General features: G+C 43.9%; 1 protein-coding gene across 2 annotated transcripts in view; it reads right to left on the reverse strand.

The window, feature by feature from the left end:
- Nucleotides 1–23,770, reverse strand: part of BCAP29 (B cell receptor associated protein 29) — a 49,700-nt gene extending 25,930 nt beyond the window's left edge. The window contains exons 1-3 of one of the 2 annotated variants that reach the window (XM_066591936.1): nt 23,689–23,770; nt 18,532–18,639; nt 7,015–7,115 (exon numbers count right to left, since the gene is read on the reverse strand). In XM_066591936.1, the coding sequence (XP_066448033.1) occupies nt 7,015–7,115; nt 18,532–18,623 (193 nt within the window). In that variant the 5' untranslated portion in view covers nt 18,624–18,639; nt 23,689–23,770. Of the gene's footprint in view, nt 1–7,014; nt 7,116–18,531; nt 18,640–20,375; nt 20,396–23,688 lie in introns of those variants that run through there. The other variant, XM_066591937.1, reaches the window with a different exon arrangement.
- Nucleotides 23,771–24,379: the final 609 nt, after the last annotated feature.

Genomic DNA, 24,379 nt, shown 5'->3' on the forward strand with positions numbered 1-24,379 from the left:
TGAATTTATTGTGGATACATTTGATACTTGTAGATGCAGTAAGATCCTGCATCCTCATTTTCTCCAGTATAGAGCCAAACTACAAGCTCAAAGTTGGGGAAGTCTCCATAGAGCCAGTGTACAAGCCAGAGCAAATGGAGAACCATAAAGCATCTGTATCTTGCTAGAGGAATGGCGCAGAGGTGTAGCAGGAAGGTGGCCGGTGACTTTGGTATCATGTAATCTGTATATTTAGAGGTCATACGCCGCACATCCAACAGAAAATCCCAGAATATGTTTAACAGTGTACCTGTATCATGTCCAGATCTCCAACACGTGGGAGAGATGGAGGGCAGTATAGTAGGTAATTTGGAGGGAACACTATACCAGCATGATACGATTTTAACCCCTTTTCCCCAGAAGCTAGTTTTGGCTGTTCTGACCACGCCCCATTTTTCAAATCTGACATATACCCCTTTAAGTGGTAATAACTTTGGAATGTTTTTACTTATGCAAGTGATTCTGAAAGTGTTTTTTTTTTCGGGACACATTGTACTTTATGCTACTGGTGAATTTTGGTTGATACATTTTGTGCTTATTTAGTTTTTCCTTAAAAATCCTAAATGTACAGAAAATGTTGAAAAATTTGTGATTTTCAAACTGGCATTATCTGTCTTACAAACAGAAAAATTCAAATAGCTAATAAATAACATTTATCATATGTGCACTGTATGTTGGTACCACTTTGAAAACATCCTTTTATTTACTTTTGACGTCAGAAAGTGTGTAAGCATAGTGGAAGTTTTGCTAATTTTGATGAAAATAACCAATATCTATTTTTTAGGAGAGTATTCAATTCTGAAGTGATATTGAGAGGCCTACATATTGGAAACCCTTTAAAATGACCCCATTTTAAAAACTCTACCAAAGTTTTGTTTATCTGATAACATCTGTTTTGTTACTGAAAAAATATATACATTGAAATCGAAAATCTGCAAGAAAAATGAAAGTTTCAAATGCATCATCCACTTTGTTTTAGTTTCTGTGAAGCATCCAAAGAGTTAACAGATTTTGTAAATGCCTCCAACTTTTGATAATTTACTTTGAAGCTGGATATGTAGTATGCCTATTTAAGTTGATAAATTCAATTGATCCCTCTGATGTTATCACCATAAGGTTCCCTACAAGGCATAAATCCACCTCCGCAGAAGAGGGGATAATCTAGCTGCTATTATTTTTAAAGACAATTTAAAGGGGTTGTCCCGCGGCAGCAAGTGGGTCTATGCACTTCTGTATGGCCATAATAATGCACTTTGTAATGTACATTGTGCATTAATTATGAGCCATACAGAAGTTATAAAAAGTTTTATACTTACCTGCTCCGTTGCTGGCGTCCTCGTTCCCATGGAGCCGACTAATTTTCGCCCTCCGATGGCCAAATTAGCCGCGCTTGCGCAGTCCGGGTCTTCTTCTTTTCTCAATGGGGCTCGGTGTAGCTCCGTGTAGCTCCGCCCCGTCACGTGCCGATTCCAGCCAATCAGGAGGCTGGAATCGGCAATGGACCGCACAGAAGAGCTGCGGTCCACGGAGACAGAGGATCCCGGCGGCCATCTTCAGCAGGTGAGTATGAAGACGCCGGACCGCCGGGATTCAGGTAAGCGCTGTGCGGGTTGTTTTTTTAACCCCTGCATCGGGGTTGTCTCGCGCCGAACGGGGGGGGGGGGGGGGGGGGGGGGGTTAAAAAAAAAAAAAACCCGTTTCGGCGCGGGACAACCCCTTTAAGACCCACATTCAATAAGAAATTGGAGCTGTAATCTTGGCAGAGGGACGTGTCCTTTATTTATGTATTTTTATAAATCAGTCAGCTACTAGTAGCCGCTACAAAATTCAACACCAGATGACCATCTCCGACTGAGGCCCAATACACATGTGCAGATTATTGCTGCGGAATCCGCGGATAGCGTCTGGCCGCGGATTCTGCAGCAATGTCTGTCCATTGCATAAAATGTAAAATGATTCTTCCACGCACACAAGCGGAAATTACTTGCGATTTCCGCCCGCCGGCACATCCGCAGCACAGAGAAGAATCCAGAGAGGTACGCAAGGGGTCACGGCCTGCCACAGCGTCTGATTCCACTGCGGAATCCGGCAAGCAAAATCCGCCCCAGCCGCGTGCATGCAGCGTGAGGCCATATGTCCATGGCACACGTGGATTTCTGCAGCGGGAAACCTGCATGTCACCGCGGAAATTTTTAAATGCTTGCCAGTGACCGCGGATGCGATTTTTTTCTACGCAAATGTACATGGATGCACTGTGAATCGTCCACGCAGGAAAAAATAAAGGTAAGAAAAAAAAATAAAAATGCAAGCCCAAAGTGACTGCCTTTTCCCTCCTTCCCCTCCCCCTGCTTGATGTCCAAGCAACTAGAGTGGTATCTGCCTACAAATCTGGAATGCATCCGCAATTGAATTACGGATGCATTGTGGATCACTCGCTTCCATAGAGATCAATGGAGCCCATCCACACAGAATCCGTGGGAGAATTGCTGCAATTTCTTTTCTGTGCGTGGCATCTGCAAATCAAATCCACAGGTGTTACTTGAAATGTGGACGCCCCATGCTTCCTAATGGCAGCCTGAACTGCGGTTTCCACAATTCAAATCTGCCCATGGACTGTATATTACAGATATACATTTGGCCGCAAATGACTGGATGGAGCCAGAAACAGTCTGCATGGCAGGTCTTCTGCAGGGGTAAGGAAAAGACCGGTGAGAGTAAGCCACATTGAAGAAAAACAGCACCCCAGGATGGACCACCAAGATTCCCGAGAAGGTATGCGGAGGGGAATATTTAAATACTTCCATGTTGTTTCCTGTCCTGAAAGGAGCAGAAAAATCCTCCTGTTAGTGCTTTTGTGGAGGTGTAGGAAAAAAATTCTATTCCAAGTGGATTTATTGAACTTCCAAAAGACAGATAAAAGGATAAAGGGCCACTCTAATGTTTTTGTTTTTTTTTTTAAATTCATTGTGTAACTAGTCGCCCAATGTATATAAGTCAACTAGCATTACCTTGTTTAGTATTTACCTGTTCAGTTAGTCATGTGATCTCATGGTGACTCCCAGTGAATCCCTTGCTTTACTTTTCTCTCAAGGGGTCACCATAGCTTCTCTTAGGATGAAATTCCATCAACTGTACCACTCAAGCTCTTCACAGGGAAGACAGCAAGTTTTATCATACTTACCAAAGATGGAGAGGTTCCTGTCACATGGGTATAATGAAAGAGATGGTATTTTATGCTCCCTGACTGCACAGTTATGGTATTCCGCTTATTTACACTGTCATCCCAGCAGGCAAACATGGTATTGGCGCTAGCTAGTCATGTCATGATGTGATGAAGCATTATGGGATCCAAGCACCGCACAGGGGAACAGAAAGCAGGGAGAAATGGTGGTATCTGATAAGCATCAGACAAGAGGCTGCACTGCCTGGAAAGGAGTACAATATTCATAGAAGGCCTCCAAAGTGTGACAATCAGGTGAGAGGTGCAGTGATGGAAAAATGCATTTTCGCTGGAGTACCGGTACTTTTTAAAAGAAAGGGCAAAAAAAAAATTATTGTCAAGAGTGACGCAAGACTTTTCTTCAAAAGAAAATAATGTGTTGCCATAATAAAGCAAAAATAGTTACAAAGGGCAAGCAGCCGGGCTTCCGCTGTGCCTCTGAATGATAAAGACAGGAGTGGCAGTCCCGAGCACAGAGGGTTCTCTGATGTTTTGTATACAGACATGTTGCATGTTAAGTCAAACGAACAAAGATATCACATTACCACTTCTCCCTCACAGAAGGCGACATCTCAGCTGCTACTCTGAAGCCATCTAATTTTAAAAACATAATACCGATCACATTTATCATTTTGGGGTGCTTTAGATGCTCCATTTTATTTAATCGCCTTAACGACCATCAATACGTCTCTTGACGGTGGCCATTGAGGGGGTTTATTCTGATTACATTATTTTACAGCGCTACATCAGAGGCCTGGCACGGGGAAGCAGGTGCCCAACTGTCGTATGACAGCCCAAGACAGGCTCCAACAAGAACCCCCCCAAAAAAAAACAAAAAAACCCAAAACACGCCGTTTAACCCTTTACATGCCGTGGTCAATGTGACAGCAAGGCTTGAAGATGGTCTGTATGTGTGCCAGGCATGGTGAGCTATGAGGCTCAGCCTCTAGATGAGCTTTATAATACACTGATATACTGAAGTATAGTAGTGCATGATAAGAAGAATGGAAGGTAGTAAAATTTAAGTCCCTCGGTGGTATGAAAATAAAAAATGGGGGGGGGGGAAAAAGCAAACAAAAATAAACCCACAACAAATTTGATATAACAGAGAGTTTGTAAAAACCCAATTAAAAAAAAAAAAAAAAAAAGAGATTTGTACATTTAAACCGCACAGCGCAAGCCGTGAAAAAGAAAAAAATTAAAAATAAAAAACTTGGAACAAACAGCTAATTCTGCCAATTTGTCTTAGGGTGGATTCACACGAACGTATATCGGCTCGGTTTTCACACCGAGCTGATATACATCGTCTCTCTCTGCAGGGGGGGAGGCTAGAAGAGATGCCGCCCCCTCTCTGCCTCCTCTCCGCCCCTCTGCACTAATTGCAATGAGGAGAGGCGGGACGGGGCTAATGCTCGGTACTTAGCCCTGCCCCCTTTCATTGCAAATAGTGCAGGGGGGCACTTCCATCCCCCCCCCGCCCCGCAGATGAGGACAACGTATATCGGCTCGGCGTGAAAACCGAGGCGATATACGTTCGTGTGAATCCACCCTTACTAAAATACAATGGAAAGCGATTTAAAAAAATAAAAAACTCATCCCGTTAAGAAAAAAAACAAGCTTCACACAGTACCACTGACAAAAAAAAACAAAGCAGTTAGGGGAATGTGAATACATACAATCTCTTTCTCGTCCTGTCAGCAAGACCTTGGGTATAGCTTCTGCCACTAGGAGGCGACACTAAGCATAAAAAGTGATAACTCCTCCTACCAGCTATACCCCTCCTGCAAGCACCAAGCTGATCAATTTGTATGCAAGAAGTAGGAACAGCCAGCAGGATGCAATAATAATAGTTAATAACCAACAATGCTCAAGAACTGTAACTCATTGTACCACCATGTGCGACTGCACTGAGGACACTCCAACCAAGAGGTTTATATGTTACAGTCCTAATACCAGACTGGGTGGGTGCTGTGTCCCCCAATGAACGGGACGAGAAAGAGATTTTATGGTATCTTGTTTTCTCGTCTATATCATTGGAGGACACAGCAAGATCTTGGAACATTCTAGAGCAGTACCCAAGGGGGTGGGAAAAGATAATAAGCTGCAGGTGTAAAGCAGTGCAATCAGCTCTTTAACCGCGACTAGCGTTAAGGGATTCCTAGGCCTTCAGCATGCTCTGAAATGGAGCATAAAGGGGACCGAGCAACTGTCCCATACACCCACCGAGAGAAAGTTCCCAACGAGGAGCTTCCAAAGAGACTTTAGCTGTCCGAGTAATATGTGCCTAGCAAAGCCTGAAGACATCATGTTCCCGACGCGGTGGCCCTGTGCTGCCATGAAGCGGAGCCAGTGCGAGGAGCCCACTTGGAAAACCAAGGACGGGACTTGTGTTGTTGGGAGTACCAGCAGAGATCTGGGACCAAAGTTTCCATTAACGCAGGCTCATGATACCACGTGTAGAGAGGTAACATGCAACCGGTCGATAACGGCTTTCTTTGATGACAGGGAGATTCCGCCCGCTAGCACCTCCTGCATGGACGGGAGACGAGTAGCCAAGGTGAGCTGGATGTGACGTCAGGAGCATCGGCAACGGAGTTGAAACTTCAAAGAGCTGGGGGCCTTCTAGCTGTCAACCTAGTTGAATAGAAGGGTCTGCTGAGATCCAGACTGTTAAACCCCAGCTAGGCATGCTGTTGTTAATGACAACCCCACTGATGAAGGGTTAGTAGGAAGCATATCATAGGCCCTGTGCCGGCATCCCAAGCCAGACGCTCGCCGACAAGGGGAACCAGATGCGTGCCGGCATCAAGGGCCGCTACCGCGGTAACACACGATGGCCACATACCGGCCAGCTGGGACGGACACATGGCGCCCAGCGGGGAAGGGCAGCCCCCTCACGCCACATGGCGGTAAGACACACGCTGCAGCTCTTCAAAAAAAATTAAAAAAAACACTGCAGCGCAGAGCATAGCTTTAGGGCAGAGGGGATATTCCACCCTCCCCACGCGCCCCGGTCACAGCATTAGGGGTCGGGGATACACCCTCAATGCGCTAATGGGGAAAGGGGACAAGGTGTAAAGGGACGATGGTGATACTCACCTAATCGCGTTTATTCACCTATCTTCGCTCCTCTATGCTTCGTCTTCCCCGGGCACCAGCAGGGTCACGGCCTCAACGATTGTCCTCGGATCTGAGAGGTCACTGGAAGTAGGGGAAGCAGTCAGAAACCTGCAGTGACCCATGGCTGGTGGGAGATAGAGCAGTTAGTGCTGTTCTGGTCCGGTTCTATTTTGGGTGAAGTTCTCCTTTATACCACCCCTAGCTGTTGTTGGTAAAAATATTAGCTATTTTGCAGATAATGTGAAACATCATTAATTAACAGATGCTGCAATATTTTTATGAAAACAACACTGTACTTATTTTTTAAATACTTTACAGGCAGAGTTACATTTTTCTCCTAAGCTCATTTTACATTAGCTGATGTTGAAGAGTACACATGTACTAGACAGGGGAACAGTCAGACAATGTTCTGCATATCCTCAACTATTCATATGTTAGTTACTTTATGTGATATTTAGTATAGTATGACATATAGGTTTATTACCCAGCTGTAGGTAATACAGCCATATACTGTAGCTACTGTAATGGAAAATACATAATATTAATAGCAACTGAATAGGGTGAATCTAAAGAGCAGGTTTAGCACATCACATATGTACATTTATGAACATACATCAGTAATATTAAGTACTTACCAAGGAAAAGAACAATCAATATAACTATGATTGACAAAAAAGCTTTGTTCCAGTAGGAAGATATTTTGCTCCATAACTGATATCTGAATATCTTCTTCCACCTAAAAAACAACCATAATTAAAAGCACATAAGAATACATATGAAATACTATAAAACAAAAAAAGACAACTGATACATATTAACCCCTTCCCATCAGCTATATACGTCCTAACTACACATGCCCTATGCAGTTAAGACGCATATAGACATCCACGGTACATGTTGTGTAAGGAGCAGGCTTGGGAGTCAAGTCCGCTTTACACATGGCAGGTATTGGCTGACTTTGACACCCACCACCCGCCACCCCTGACACAAATCAGAGATAACAGCCACTATCGGTGTTAACTCTTTAAATGCCCCTGTCAGACAGCGACATCTGAATGTCCCAGGCGGCAATGTACTTGATCAGGTGCATTCGTAGCCTGGGGCCTTCTGAAGGCTGCAAGGGGCTGACATGGTTGTTTTCTTATTAAAATACAGTATAATGCAATACCATAGTACTGCATTATACTGAATAAACGTTCAAACAATTGCAAGTTCTAGTCCGCCATGGAGAGTAAAGATCAGTAAAATAAAGACTTTTTAATTATTTCAAAAAGTAAAAAAGAAGATTAAGAAAAAAAAAACCCCTATTCCCAGTCATCTCATCGAAAAATTAAAGGGGTTCTGTCATTAATTAAAAAAAAGAAACAGTCTTCTTACCTAATCTTCTCCTGGCTCCTGCAATTCCCTCGGGTCACGTCACCTCCAACGCCCGGATCCTCTTCTTCCTCGGACATTCCGTACATTCACAGCGTTCTCCTTTCCGCAGGTCAATGTGTGTTATGTCACTAGTGACGTAGAGTTCACTGCCTAGCAGGGAATACCAAATCCTGTGTCGGGCTACTGCTGCGACTGTGATGCGCAGTGTTCATATACAGCATACAACAATGGAGGAAGAAGAGGATCCACCAGGCTGGAGGTGAGGTGACTCGGAGGACAGGAGGGAGCCAGGAGAAGATGGATGAGGAGAAGATGCAGTAAGAAGACTGAAGGGGAGGAATAGTTAAGTATAGGAATTTTTTTTTCTATTAACAGAACCACTTTAAATAAAAAAAATTTCAAATGCAAAAGCTGGTGTCAGTGCATTTGTGGAGGTCCACTTTACTAAAAGATCACATTCTTAATCCAGCATTGTGAACATAGGAAACAAAAAAACACAAAAAAAATTCTAAGCCAGAATTGTACTTTTTTGGTCACCACATCTCCAAGAAAATTGAATTGAATATAGTAAAGTGATGAAAAAGTAATATGTACTCCAAAGATGTAAAAATAAATACTATAGGTCACCCCACAAAGAAATAAATAAACTGAAACCCTACACAGCCCCATCGACAGAAAAATAAAGTTAGGAGTGATAAAAGATGGTGACGGTAAGCAATTTTTAAAAAAAGATACTTATTTTTTTTAAGTAGCACTACATTTAAAATAAAAAAAATGGAAAAAAAACACACACAAACACAATATAAATGTAGCAGTGCTCTACTTCTTTTGACACATAGGATAAAGATAACATGTCACTCTTACTGCACCACGAATGCCATAAAAGCCAATCTCCCCAAAATGAGCCATACTCACATACAAAACAAGCCACCACAATACACCCAGCATAACAAAACCACATCCATCATAGACCAAGGCCTTATGTGCACGGCACGCACAGATTCCGCAGCGGAAGAACTGCGTATCAGTGCGTAAATTATTTTCAAATGCTTGGCAGCGTTCACTGAAGCGATTCTATTTTGCGTGCGGATGTACTGCAGATCTTTTGCGCGGGGAAAAAAAAAACGCAAGCCCGAGGCGTCTGCCTTCCCTCACCTCTCTGGTTGCTTGGAGACCAAGCAGGAAGGTGGGGTGGAATCTGCCTACAAATCTGGATTGCGGATCGCTCGCTTCCATAGAGATCAATGGAGCCCATCTACGCGAAATCCAGAGTAAAATGCAGAATGCTGCGATTTCTTTTCCACGTGTGGAATCAGCAAATCCAATCTGCAGGTGGTAACTAAAGTGCAGACGCGCCATGTTCCCTATGGGTGGCCTGAACTGCGAATTGTCCGCGCGGTTGTCCCGTAATTCAAATCCGCCCGTTGACATTGGGTCTTATCCATTCCAAACACTCACAACATTCAACATAATACACTGAGAATATTAAATAAATACACTGAACTGGCACAGGAGGGGAGAAGGCTGTGGAGAATGGGTGGGGTTCTTATTGTGCCCGTCCTCCTTTCTACCACCGGGGTTCTATCACATACACTATACAAAAGTCTACAAACTTTACATCCAACCAATACACACTCATGTTGCTGCAGGAAGCAGACGTACTTCATACATGTCACATTGTCAGAAAGTTTCTAGACCCGGACACACATATAAATAACACACTGGTTTCATTTCTGCATTGCTTTGGTAGCTCTGCCTTGACTGCTGTCCAGCTTAACCCCTTAACGACCGGGCCATAGTGTTTTTACGTCCTGCAGCTGCAGGACGTGTATGGAGGGAGGTAGCGCCGCTATCTCCCTCCATACAGCGCAGGCATCAGCTGTTTATTACAGCTGACACCCGCGGGCAACAGCCGTTCGGCCGATCGCGGCTAATAACCCTTTAAATGCCGCTGTCAATTCTGACAGCGGCATTTAAATCTCCCGAACGCTGTTTGGGGGGTCCCGCACGGCCCCCCCGCGGTGAGATCGGGGGAGCCGTGCAGGTGTCATGGCAGCCGGGGGCCTAATGAATGGCCCCAGGGCTGCCTTAGCAGACTGCCTATCAAGCCATCCACACAGGGTGGCTTGAAAGACTGCCTGTAAAAAAGCAGTATGACGTAATGCTATAGCATTACGCCATACTGCAGGAGCGATCAAAGCATCGCATGTTAAAGTCCCGCAGGGGGACTTCAAAGTAAAGTTAAAAAAAGATCAATAAAGTTTTTTAAATTGTAAAAAAAAAAAAAAAAAAAGTTATAAAAGTTTAAATCACCCCCCTTTTGCCATATCTATTATAAAAAAATCAAAATCATAAAATAAAAATATGTATTTGACATCGCCGCGTCCGTAAAAGTCTGATCAAAGTAGCGCATTATTTTTTCTGCACGGTGAACCTCGTCCGAAAAAAAAAATAAAGAACGCCAGAAATGCATTTTTTTAGTTATCCTGTCTCCCAGAAAAAACGCAATAAAAAGCGATCAAAAAGTCGTATGTATTCCAAATTGATACTATCAGAAACTACAGGTCATCCCACAAAAAATGAGCCCTTGCTCAACTACGTTGACGGAAAAATAAAAAAGTTATCGCGCGCACAAAATGACCGCAGAAAATAATGGAAAAAAATTTAATATCTTAAAAAAAATAATACAAGTACTACAGCAAAAACAATACTATATAAGTTTGGCATCGTACTAATCATACTGACCCATAGAATAAAAATATCAGGTCGTTTTTGTTGCAGTTTGTGCGTCGTAGAAACAGGACGCACCGAAAGATGGTGGAATGTCGTTTTTTTTCCATTTCTCTCCGCTAAGAATTTTTAAAAAGTTTTTCAGTACATTATATGGTACAATAAATAGTGCCATTGAAAAATACAACTCGTCCCGCAAAAAACAAGCCCTCATACAGCGACGTCGATGGATAAATAAAGGAGCTACGATTTTTTAAAAGGGAGTAGGAAAAAACAAAAATGGAAAAAAGCAAAAAAGCCTGGTCACTAAGGGGTTAACACTTCGTAGCGGTATTAACACAGTTAAACATTTAACACATAATAATAATTGTAAAATTCCCCTAAATAGGACAAAAAAACAACAACACAGAAATAATTGAAGTTTTAGTGTTAAAAAAAATGTAAATAAAAAACACATTTTTTTGATAATTAGCTATTAAATAAAAACTGTTATATGGTAATAAAAAAACATATTCGGTATCACTACTCCAAAGAAAACCCCTAGAATTACCGTGGGTATAGCTACTGCCACTAGGAGGCAGACAAAGAAAGTGTTAGCTCCTCCTACCAGCTATACCCCTCCTGCCGGCAGGGAGCCATATCACTTTGTATAATAGCAGTAGGAAAAACACAAAACACCACGTCAATACCACAGACTACAATAGGAGTTGGAAAACAATCGAGTATTTCTTCTGAGGAGCAACCAGAGCCATACAAGAGTAGATTACTGGATGGATGCCGTGTCCCCGAATGAACAAGACGTTAAGTAAAAGTCCTGTTTTTTCATCTCATCAGAAAAGTGGGCTCACTAGCCGAGTCTGACTCAGACGCAATTGCGTAAGCCTCCTCTGCAGTAAACCTACAAATTTATTATGCACCCCCAAAAAAGCACAACCTTTTTTTAGGGTGAGTGACCACGGGACGGGGTATGGAACACAGCAGAAACTGTTTTTCTTGCGTTTGTGTTTTTTTTTTTAATACTGCCAGGATCAGACACTACACAAAATACACTGATCACACTTTACTACCGACAATCACTAAGTATTCTTTCTTTCACACAGTGTTCTCTCAGATCCCCCTCCAATCATCAATAACACACTGCGGTGGTTGGAGAGAGACCTCACACTGTAAATACCACAAAATTGGTCTGCTACAATCCGATGGTCAGTCAGAGCTAACTGACCAATCACAGAGATTGATTGGGCAGGAGCGCTGTAATTGGTCCCCCAGTGACTAGCAGTGATAGGCTGCTAGCCATGTTGGCAGCCATCACTACAGTGCCACTGCGGCAACACTTTAAACACAGGATGTAAGTTTACATCCCGTTGCGCTAAGTACCATGAACCCATGACGTAAACTAAGGGGTTAAAGGACTTTTTCCGAATTTTAAAACCTGTACTGCACATGTCCGATGGCTCAGTGTGCGGACCATCCGCAGTACAGAGAAGATAAAAGAAAGGCAGGTACGTGCGGATACTGGCTGGGTACAGGGTTGGATTCCACATGCAGAATCCTATCCGCCCGTGTGCAGATGGCCAAAGGCCTAATGTCCACGGGCAGATTTGATATCCGCAAGTCAAGCCTGCGGATTTGTTTTTATTAGCTTTGTGGATGCCATGCGCGGATAATAAATCATAGTATGCTCCATTTTACCGCAGATCACAATATGCTCTATTCATCTATATGGGAGCTTACGATCTGCAGTACATCAGCAAATACATTGGAAGGTTAACACCAATCAGGGAGGTAGGGAACAGGCTGGGAGCTGGGGTTGCGGATTTTTCCTGCGGGGATGATCTGCAGTGTGACAGATCCATTTTTTTAACAATCTATGTATGTCTGGTTTTGTCAAAAAGAAACAAGTGACTATTATAGCTTACATGTCGGCAGGTTATGCTTCTAAATGTTGGAATGTGTCTATACCAGAGAGTATTGCAGTGACATCTACAGGATCTAGTATGCTAGTAGAAAAAGTCTCTGTCATGACACGGTGTGTACTAAGCTCTAGGCTACACGTCATCTTATAGGTTCTCCATGGGACACATTTATAAACTCTTTTGCGCCAGCTTCCAGAGTAAAAAAAAAAAGTATTTTCTTTATTTTGTGGCGTCTCCTCTACTTTAAGGCCTCATGTCCACGGGGAAAATCAGGCCCGCTACGGATTCTACATGGAGAATCCGCAGCGGGTCCCTCCTGCCCCGCGGACATGAGGGCTGAAAATAGGAATTTAAAAGAATTTACCCATCCGTAGCGGGCGGGGAAAGCCTTCTCTTCCTCACGGCCGGATCTTCTTTTTCGGCCGGCGGATGAACTTGTCACGCTGGCGGCACGTCGCCGGCACGTCTCAGACGTGCTGCGCGCATGCGCCGGGCACATCCGCCGAGCCGAAGCAAGAAAGATCCGGCCGTGAGGAAGAGAAGACCTTCCCCGCCCGCTCCGGATGGGTAAATTCTTTTAAATTCCTATTTTAGGTCTCCCGCGGATCCGGACGGCTTCCATAGGCTTCAATAGAAGCCCACGGGAGACCCGCACGAAAATGGAGCATGGTCCAGATTTTTTCATGCTCCATTTTTTTAAAAATCCCTTTTATTGATCATCCGCGGGTATTTATCTACCCGCGGGTGGTCAATGCATCCCTATGGGGTGCGGATCCGCAGGCAGGAGAAGTCAAAATCTGCTGCAGATTTTAATTCTTCTTTTGCCCGTGGACATGAGCCCTTAGACAGCCTGTCCACGGGTAGGTTTGAATTGCGTTTGCCGCGTTACTATGGAGAGCGCTTCTCCCCTGTTCACAAGCGGAGCATCATTGCGATACTCCGCTCGTGGCCGGCAAATCGCAGCATGTTGCGATATGCCGCGATTCTCCGCGGTCAGCCTATCTGTCAGATAGGCTGACAGCGGAGATCCGTCTGCCGACTCCTGCTCCCGGGCGGCGGTATCCTGCAACGCTCGTGGACAGGCAGCCTAAGGAAAAAAAAGTGGTCAGGGCTCATCCAGAGTGGGCCGCCCCAGTCCAACAGATTTATCTGTAATTCATGCCAGAAACCGGCGTAAATTATACCAGAAACAGGCGACAGGTCAGACATGTAGTGCACTTCTTAAAAGGCTGATGGATGGAGTGGGGTGCGTTGGGAGTAATCTTACTAAGCCCAGTGCCGGAAAAGCCGGGTGTCTTTGCAGAGACTTTGGAGCTCCTTATCAGAAAAACAAAGCTTTAATTGCTATAAAGCTATACAAGGTTACTGTAAAAGAAATACACTTTCAATGTTCTATAGAAACCAAGGTCTTATTGACATATAATAAAAGGCCATGTAGGTATACTGGCTGTCTTTAAAGGGCTCCTTCACATGGGGGTATTTTGTGAGCCAAAACCAGAAGTGGATCGTACAGAGAGAAAGTAGAATGGAAAGATTTGCATTTCTTCTGTATTTTGGACCCGCTCCTGGTTATGGCTCACAAAATACTGATGGAAAATACGGACATGTGGGGGAGCCCTAAACTTGTATGACTCAATTGTAGAGATGAGCGAGCGTACTCGCTAAGACAAACCACTCGAGCGAGTAGTGCCTTACGCGAGTACCTGCCCGCTCTTCTCAAAAGATTCGGGTGCCGGCGGGCGGCGGGGGAGAGTGGGGAGGAACAAAGGGGAGATCTCTCTCTCCCTCTCCCCCCTGCTCACTCCCGCAACTAACCGCTCACCCCCGCCGGCACCCGAATCTTTTCAGACGAGCGGGCAGGCACTCGCGTAAGGCACTACTCGCTCGAGTAGTTTGCCTTAGCGAGTATGCTCGCTCATCTCTACTCAATTGTTAATATTTATGTATGATCTTTTTCTTGATCCTCTGCTGCTGATGTCACCCAGAACTTTTTTCTTTATATAAACAACCCGGATTCTGAGATTTCTTACCCCCTTAGTGACAGCCCTATAGTGTTTACTTCCTGCAAATGCAGAACGTGTATAGAGACCTCCCTTCATACATCCCGGGTTCTGGCTGCTTCTTACAGCTGACACCCGGCAACAACAGCTGCGCCGTTAACCCTTTAAATGACGCTGTCATTGACAGCGGCATTTAAATCCCCTGAACGATGTTTGGGGGTCGCATACTCCCCCGCGTGATAAGATCGCAGGGAGCCGTGCAGGTGTTATGGCAGCCGGGGGCCTTCTGAAAGGCATTCTGCCATGACAACCCTGGTGCCTATGAAGCCATACCCGTAGGGGCTACAGCATTACATCATACAGCAGGAGCGATCAAAGCATTGTAAATTGTGGTCGCCCTAGGAGAGACAAAAAAGAAAAAGTAAAAACAAGATCAATAAAGTTTCACTAAATTTCATACTAAAAAACACCACGTAATACAAGTTCAAATCCCCCTCCCTTTTGCCATATATATAATAAAATAATCAAAATCATAAAACAAAAATTCATATTTAGTATCGCCTAGTTTGTGAAAGTCTGATCAAAATAACGCATTACTTATCCCCACACGATGAATGTCATCAGGAAAAAAAATAAAGAAAGAATGCCAGAAATGCACTTATTTGGTCCCTTTGTCTCCAAGAAAAAAAAGCAATAAAAATCTATCAAAAAAATTGTATGTATTCCAAAATGATACCAACACAAACTACAGGATGGCCCACAATAAATGAGCCCTCGCACAACTACGTCAACGGAAAAATAAAAAAGCTATTGCACGCAGAAGATGGCGGCAGAAAATAATTAAAAAGTTAAATATCTTTGAAAAAAAATACAAGTACTACAGCAAAAAAAAAGGCCAATTATGAGTTGTTATGATGTTGGGAGGGGTATGCATGTCATTGGTGCGTCATATTCAGTATATCTGTATTGTACTTCCTTTGAATAAACCAGAAGGGTATGGGTGCTGACGGATAGCATCCGTGAGTTCAAATATATATATTCATGCATGAAGCTTCTCATTATAACCAATCTGGAGCAAACCAGTGAGATCTTCTGGAATATGATTTATTCCCATAACATGACGGAATTTAATTTTTCCTCCATTTCTTTCTACTCAGAACTTTTTAAAAGTTTTTCAGTACACTATATGATACATTAAATCCTATCACACATATTGTGTGTCTACCGGTTTAATGGTTTTGGTTCAATATAATGTTGGAAGTGCCCTTTTATCGTAACCCTGTATTATGAAATTAATCAGTGCTGAACTTTGGACCTAAACATAAAACTATAATAAAAGTTAGAGATTCACTTTAACCCCTTAGTCAACAAGCTTATTTGCACCTTAAGCCAGCTGCACATGAACGACCACATACGGGAGTCTGCAGCGGAATCTGACTCTGATCACGGCCGGCAACCCTGCGTACCTGCTCTTATGCGCAGTACAGTTTTTTTTTTTTAAACATTTGTTTTTCCCATGCCGTCGCTAGGTGATGATGGGCTGCGGGTCGGACAGCCTCCATTGGGTCTGCAGCAAAATAGAGCATGCTGTGATTTTTCCCAAATCGCAATTCTTTACGAGTGAGAAGGAAAAAGCTATTTTAACGTACCTTTGACACATGCCATTTATTGCAAATCATCCGTGAAGACGCCGACCGCAGATTCTGCAAAGCAAATCTGCCCGTGTGCAACCGGACTTAATGGCCAACTAATTTTTTAATTTTTGCATTCCAGGAACCATAACTTTTTAATTTTTCTGTGAACATAGCCATAGGAGGACTTGGTTTTTTGCAGAACAAGCTGTATTTTCTAATGGCATCATTTTTTGGTATATATAATGTATTGTATAACGTTTAATCATTTTTTAGGGGAATATGGGAGGAAATAAAAAATAAATTGTCGTTTGTCTTCTTGAATTCATCAAAATAAATAAATAATGCAATAACATTCTGGGTCAGCACAATTCTGGTGACACCAAGTTTAACATTTTTTTCTGTTTTGCTATTTTTGTACAAAAAAAAAGAACAACTTTTTTTTGTTTTGAAGTTTTGCTTTTGTGTTGCCGCATTCCAAGAGCCATATCATTTTTATTTTTCCACTGATGGACTAATATAATGGCTTGTTCTCTGCAGCATGAAGTCGGGCCTTTACTTACCAATGTTTGGGAACATATAACAATTTTATTGCTATTTATTGCATTATTTTCTAGAGGCAAGTGTAAAAAAATCTGCAATTATGGCATGCCTTTTATTTTTAACGGTGTTCACTGTGCAGTATAAACGATATGTTAAATTAATTCCGCAGGCCGGTACGATTACACCGATACCAAATTTATAGGGGTTTTTTTGCAACTATTTCACACTTTTTTTTTATAAATGTATTTTTTGTTTATCGCTGCATTCAAAGACCCCTAATATTTATCTTTTTTTTTTTTGTTAATGATGTTACGTGAGTTTTTTTTTTTTTGCGGGGGCAGTTGTGCTTTTTGTTGATCCATGAGATGATTTGATCACTTTCTATTCTGTTTTTTTGTATGGCAAGATAGGCAAAATTAGTTAATTTTCGCCATGTTTGTGCGGGTTATATAACTTTCTAAACTTTTCTCTCTGGGTCATTACGAACGCAGCGATAGCAAATGTGTGATTTTTTATTTTTTTTTACATAGTAAAGCCAATCAGAGATGGCGCTCGATCCAATCACAGCACTTGCTTGCTGGAGGCGGGGTATTCAAAACCCCGCTGCCAAGAAAAGAATCCTCTGTCAATGCGGAGAACACAGCAGCCTGCCACAGCGCCGGGGAGGACAGCGCGAGGGACCAAGACGCCAGCAGCTATGTGAGTATAAGACATCCGCAAAAAATAAGACACTGTGCCTTTTCTGGGGCAGAAATTAATATAAGACAGGGTCTTATTTTTGCAGAAACACGGTAGCACCATAACTTAGCTTATGGTGCAGTGGAGAAGTGAAAGCTTCCCTTTAAGGCACAAAATAGGCCGGTCACTAAGGCGTTAAACTTGAGCTGTAATCGGTTGCTATTGGCATCAAAGACAGTATTTTTCTTTTAGACAGTGTCATACATCTGCCCATAGATTTCTTTTTCACGAGATATTGCTTTACTTTATTCCTAAACTCTGTGATACTTCATCTCGCGATTCATATTTTTATGAACTAAACTTAAAGGCGCTTTCTGTTATTTTGAGGATATTTATAGGGTGATATTTGAAATGAAACCCAAGTAATTAAAAGTAAATAAGCAAATAGCCATAAGCGTCAAGTAATACTCAACTAAAATATAAAACGCAACTCGCATATCAAAGCTACTATTATGTTGATAAACATGAAGCATAATTCAAATGTCCTGAATGAGAAGCCACATTGTAAATGTAGTCCACTGGGCCGCAAGTACTTGCAGCTTTAAAAAGTATTCAAGCTGTTCCGAAAATACCCCAAGCAGCTGGCGAGATTATATCCCTTCACTTGGCAGCCATTCGCAATATCTAAAAAAAGAAAATTTACTGTACAAGAAAATGACAGAAGAAGCTAACAAATGTTCCAAGAAGATGAACTATACATTGTACAACTGGGTATATAACACACAGAAACATTTATATCGCTGCTTGAACATATACCGATCAGCCATAATATCAAACCTTGAAAATGAATGCTGCACTGTAACTGATTGTTATGAGCAAGACAGTTTTTCCTTCATGACAGCTGCCATAAATCTGCTGCACTAACTGCAGGACACAGAGTGGTCAGAGTGTTGGTCATGTGACCTGGAGGCCGGAAGAAAAGTGCACAATGCACAGCCTGGAGGGGACAAGCTACAAATCTGCGTTCTTCACAACAGAGGTCAGTTATATTGTGATGGTTTCACAAAGAAGAAAAACTCTAAATTCTTCTTTAGAAGATCTGCTGTTAATGTCTTGGTGACAGACACCCCAGGAGGCCATGTGGAGGAGTCTATGCCTCGACAGGTCACAGATGTTTTGGCAGCATAGGGAAAATCTATACAATCTGAGGAAAGCGGTTATAATGTTATGGCTGAACACTACAAATATTACTGCATTTGGTAAAACTTCTCTAGTACCTTGATGGGGAAATAAATGGGATGCAAAAAATTAAAATAACTCCGACTTCCCCATACAGGAACAATGCCACTGCTGTCCACTGAAAAGTCATATTAAGGCTTTGATACCTGGAAAAAAGAAAAGAACACGGTATTAAAAGCTCATTTGCATATGTTTAACCCCTAGTGACCAGCCATGCATAATTTTACCAGTCACCAAGAGAGCTCAGCCTAAGCTGATGTAAAAACACTGTGGCTTCGTCTTACACTATCCAGAAATAGAAAAAAGTCCAGCACTTCCTTAAAAAAAATTTATTCAACTTTACTATTAATTAGAGATGAGCAAGCACCCAAATGCTCGGGTCCGCGTTATCCGAGTCGAGCTTTTCGTAAAATTCGAGAGCTCTACTCGAGTAACGAACCCCATTGACTACAATGGAAGACTCAAACATTTTTGTATGTGGGACGCCGGGTGCTGAGCTTTTTTTCCCCCTAGGTTCGTTCTCTCTCTCTCTAGCCAGCCAGCCAAAAAATTTGCCAATGACGCGCGCTGCGTCGCAGTGGGGAGCCCCGCTATGCGTTATCACAGCGATCATCAGTACAGTGTTGTAAATCCCTCAGAGGGACACAAGTTGTGTGAAAAAGAGAGAATAAAAATGTAAAAAAAAGAAAAATTTAAAAAAAAAAACCTTTTTTTGTGCTTTTTCTAATATTAGCATAAAAAAAAGGTAAAAAAAAAATTACAATGGCACATATTTGGTATTCACGTGTCCGTAACAACGTGTACAAAAAGTTGAACACACTTTATTTTGTACGGCAAAAAGTGTATAAAAACCTCCCAAAAAATGCAATAAAAGTGATCAAAAAAGCCGTATATTCCCCAAAATGGTACGAATAAAAACTACAGCTCGTCTCGCAAAAAATAAGCCCTCATAGAGCTCCGTCCATAGAAAAATAAAAAAAATTACAGGACTTTGAATAGAGCGATATAGAAAAAAAAATATTTCCAAAAAAAGGGTTTTTATTGCAAAAAAGTGGAAAAACCTAAAAAAAAAAAAGAAGAATTTTGGTATCGTTGTAATTGTAGTGACCCGCAGAAAAAAAATGTATTGTATCATTTATGCTGCATGATTAACACTGTAAAAAAAAATGTAAAATCTATGGCAGAATTGATGCGTTTTCTCTCTTTATCATAAAAAAAAATAATAAAATTTTTACAATATAGTCTATGTACCCAAAAATGGCAGCATCAAAAACTACAGTTCGCCACGCAAAACACAAGCCCTTATACGGCCGCGTCGACAGAAAAATAAAAAAGTTATGGCTTTTGAAAAAAGGAGATGAAAATCCGCCAAAAATCGTTGCGTCCTTAAGCTCAAAATAGGCCATGTCCTTAAGGGGTTAATCCATTTAAAAAAATGACAAGGTTAGTAACTGTGCAAAACAGCACCTACACGTTTCAAGCATTACCGATCTAAGAACAGTAACGCTTGAAACGCGTAGGTGCTGTTGTACGCAGTTACTACCCTTGACTCATAAGCCATTTCATTCAGTGAATCTGTTTGCTGTGCGCAAATGAACATGCCTCGCTGGAGCAAAAAGTTCAGTAAATTACTCCGATGGGCATGCAAAAAAGCATTGTTCATTCCACAAGTACACATACGCCCGTGTGATGTGGGCCTAAATCAATGTTTCCCAAATGCCAGTCTTCATGGCTGCCCACAACAGGTCATGCTTTCAGTATTACACAGGAGATGCAATTATTGCCAGCACCTCAGACATTGCCACAGGTGTTTAAATACATCTATCTATATATAAAGGAGAAAGCCCTCACTGACTGACTCGCCACTGATTCTCTAACTTACCAATGTCATACAAATGTGAAATTTGGCATGAGCATTTTTTAGGTGCTAAACAAGAAAAGTAAAGGGGTCACAACTAGATTATTCAATGCCAAGTGCAAAAGTAAGAGCATCCCGAAGTTATGTAACTTCCCGGTGTTGTACAAACTTGAAATTTGGCACGACCATTCTTTAGGGCCTAAATAGGAAAAGTAAAGGAGTTCCAACTTTAATATTCAATTCTAAGCATGAAAAACTGAGAAAATCCACAATACATTAGAGAGTTCTTTTCTCAGATACCATAAAGCCTAGGGTATTATTGTATCTTGTGGTGACAAGATACAGGCAGCTTGACAGCCTGGACATGCCCACAGTTTTTAATTGGCTGCAGGGCCACCTCCCCCTGCTCAGGCTCTCAGGTCCTGGCACTCACTAAGAGCGGCTGGCACAGCGGCTTCTTAACCGGCAGCGACAGTGGCTTCCCTGCACTGGCAGCACGTGGAACCAGACAGCCGTAGCGGACACTAAGGAAATTTTTGGCGGTGCAGCATCGGGGACTCGACAGCACATTGCTGGATGAGAGTGAGGAAGGGGACGGTGAGGCTGTGGGAAAGGCTGGAGGGTTATGGGACAGCGGTGGGTGACAGTGAGGGAGAATGAGGGTGCGGCGAGGGAGGGGAGTTAAGGTTAGCAGCGTCAAGAAGCCGCTGTGCCGCCCGGGAAGCCGCTTTTAGTGAGTGCCAGGACCTGATAACCGAGCAGGGGGAGGCAGCCCTGCAGCTAATTAACAACTGGGGGCATGCCATATTGGAAGAGAAAGCGCTTTTTCTTCTGTCCAAAAGCCGGCCAGCTGGGCAGACCCCATTATAGTCAATGAGCTTTATCCGGCGCTGTTCAGTTCCATCTAGAGATGGAACTGTTCGGCAGCGGAGATTCCCCTTTTCTGCAACCTGAATGAAGCAAGAAAAGGGAACCCCCGACGCAGGTGGGAACAGTTACGGCTTCTGTTACTTCACAATGCAACAGATTATGCAAAACACCCTTGGTCCCCTCGGCTACTCTCCTGTGGTTCAACGAGCCCATTATGTAGACTTAAAGGGGTTGTCCCGCGATAGCAAGTGGGGTTAAGCACTTCTGTACGGCCATATTAATGCACTTTGTAATGTACATTGTGCATTAAATATTTGCCATACAGAAGTTATACACTTAGCCCCTCCGGTGTTGGCGTCCCCGTCTCCATGGCGCCGACTAAAGCTGCCTTCTCCCTGGATTAGACGTGCTTGCGCTGTCTGCCCTCTTCTGTCTGGCTCCGGTGTGCTCGCGCTGCAGAGGTCTTCTGCGCATGCGCAGAAGACCTGTGCGGCGCGAGCACGCCGGAGCGGCCCCTTCAGTGCAAGTGCGTCTAATCCAGGGAGAAGGCAGCTTTGGTCGGCGCCATGGAGACGGAGACGCCAGCACCGGAGGGGGTAAGTGTATAACTTCTGTATGGCCAATATTTAATGCACGATGTATATTACAAAGTGCATTAATATGGCCATACAGAAGTGCTGAACCCCACTTGCTGTCACAGGACAACCCCTTTAAGAGTTGCCAACTGTCCAGAGATTTCTGAACAGTCCATAAATTTAGAAGACCTTTACCAGTGTCCGTGATTATTTTTGAGGCGGGTGGCACTAGAGCGGGTCATTCTGATTATCAGCATTTCACGGTTCACAGTCAATGCTGATTGGGGGTCAGATACTGGCATGAACTCATTACTAGGTATTAGTTATATTTCTTATCATTCACTTTTCTAAGTTGTCTGTAAAGTGTTGGCTGTGATTTTTAGTTGTTCAAAAAAATTTTTGAAAAGTTCAGGTTGGCAACCCTGCCAGGCACCAGACTGGTACCACAATAATGCGGGCACACTTGCTGAAGAGAGCTGTCCTAACATACGGGCTGGCAGACCGCGCAGCAGCGCACAGATGCGTTTCCCAGGCTATTTTTATTGATGAGCTCTGCAACGTATGCGTTCCTTCTACAATAGCGGATGGGTTGGGGTCTGCCACTTGGGTCCCCAATGATCATGCTATTTGGGCGCTACTGTCACCAGCCAAATACAGGTGCAGAGCAGAAGCAAATTGCTCCAACCTGTGCAGTAGGTGGCGCTCACAAGAGCTGCACCTGCTACCGTGTTTCCCCAAAAATAAGACCCTGTCTTATATTATTTTTTGCCCCAAAAGAGGCGCTAGGTCTCATTTTCAGGGGAGGTCTTATTATACTAACCTAGCAGACACGGTCCAGGTCCCTCCCACTGTTCTACAGAGCTCCAGTGCGCTTGCTTCAGTCCTCGGCTGCCGATAGAAGATCGATTCCTGGTTACATGATTCATGAATCCCGCCTTCAGGAAGCGATGGCTCTGATTGGTTCTTGAGCACTGCTCAGCCAATCAGTGCAGCAGTCCATGAAACAATACGATGGCTGTGATTGGTTCATCGAGCACTGCATTGATTGGTTCTTCGACCGCTGCTCAGCCAATCACAGCCATCACGTAACGCAGGATTTATGAATTGGCTGAGCTGCTCAGCCAATCAATGCAGCGCTCAGTGAACCAATCACAGCCATCGCATTGTTTCAGCAAGGACTGGCTGAGCAGCGCTTAAGAACCAATCAGATCCATCACTTCCTGGAGAGGAGATTTATGAATCCCGTAACTAAAAGATCTTCTTTGGGCGTCCGAGGACTGAAGCAAGCGCACTGGAGCTCCGGAGGACCTGGACTGAGCCTGCTGGGAAATGTAGTCCTTTATTTTTTTTTTGCAACGCAGTTAGGACTTGTTTTTGGGGTAGGAGTTAGATTTCAAGCCCACCCAAAAAGAAGGGGAAAAAGAAATCCCAAAAAATTAGGGTAGGGCTTATTTTTGGGGAAACAGTATTCGCAGCACAGCCAATACACAAGGGCCGGGAGATCTGCCCCCCTCCCCCGGTGACAGCAGCGCCCGGGCAGCGGACCCCAACCGGTCACAGTCGGCCGATCCTGAGGAGAGCTTGTCAATAAAAACAGCCTGGAACCCCCTTTAATAATGTGCTGGTTGTAAACTGAGGGGTCTCCATGGTAGTCTGAGCAGTGCAGGAGCGGCACACACCTCCCGCAGGGCGCTCATCACACCCTGCACGTCCCATGGCAGGACTGTACAACACGCTGCACTTCATAGTGCCGGTCGTTGGCACTGCTCTCGGACCGGTGTTAGAAGCAGCAGCGCAGGAAGCCTGCCCGGGGAGCCGCACCACAGCCCCCGTGTACCGCGGCGCCATAAGACTATCCCGCCCTTGTGAATGGGAGCGCAATACACACTCACCCTCGCTGCTACTCCAGCGTCTACTGCCCGCAGCCAGGAAGAGGGCGGGGCCTCCGACGTATCACTGCGCGGCACCCCGGCCGCGGCCATAACTGTCAGCGGAAGCGCAAGGCTTATCACTAGTGACTAGAACTAGTCCTGAGGCGCCGTGAGGCGGCGGCGGCCATCATCACTGTGCCGTGTTGTTAACTGTGCAGCAATGACACTAATTGTCCTGTGTGACGGTGTTTAGGGTAGTCTCACATGGTGACGAGAGATTTGTCACAGAAATGGCTGAATGGAAATAATCTTGAGTCTCTCAGGAATGTGAGCTCCATTATGCTGTATGGGGTCACACACCTGAGCGGTGGCTTCCCTCACAGCGATGATGTGAGGTGAAACATCGGTGCCCGTCCTATTGGTTTCCCATTCCTCGGGACGCACCGCCCGTTGTCTCCAATGGCTTTACAGACGGTGCAGGCGTTTCATGCGGGTGCGGTGCGTCCCACTGAGGGACGCCTCACATGCGCAGATAAAACGCCCGTTGACGACATCCCGCTGAGCGCCGCCTGGTGTTTGGCTGGCCCGTGTGAATGTAGCCTAAAGGGAAGCCGTCACCTCAGATGATGTCTAGGGGAGCGCGGGCCGTCTGAGAAGAGAGGCTCTCGGACCGCGCAGATGTCACCGAGGGACACCACACGGAGTGGGGAGC

Source organism: Eleutherodactylus coqui, chromosome 2 (assembly GCF_035609145.1).
Source record: "Eleutherodactylus coqui strain aEleCoq1 chromosome 2, aEleCoq1.hap1, whole genome shotgun sequence".
NCBI lineage: Eukaryota > Metazoa > Chordata > Amphibia > Anura > Eleutherodactylidae > Eleutherodactylus > Eleutherodactylus coqui.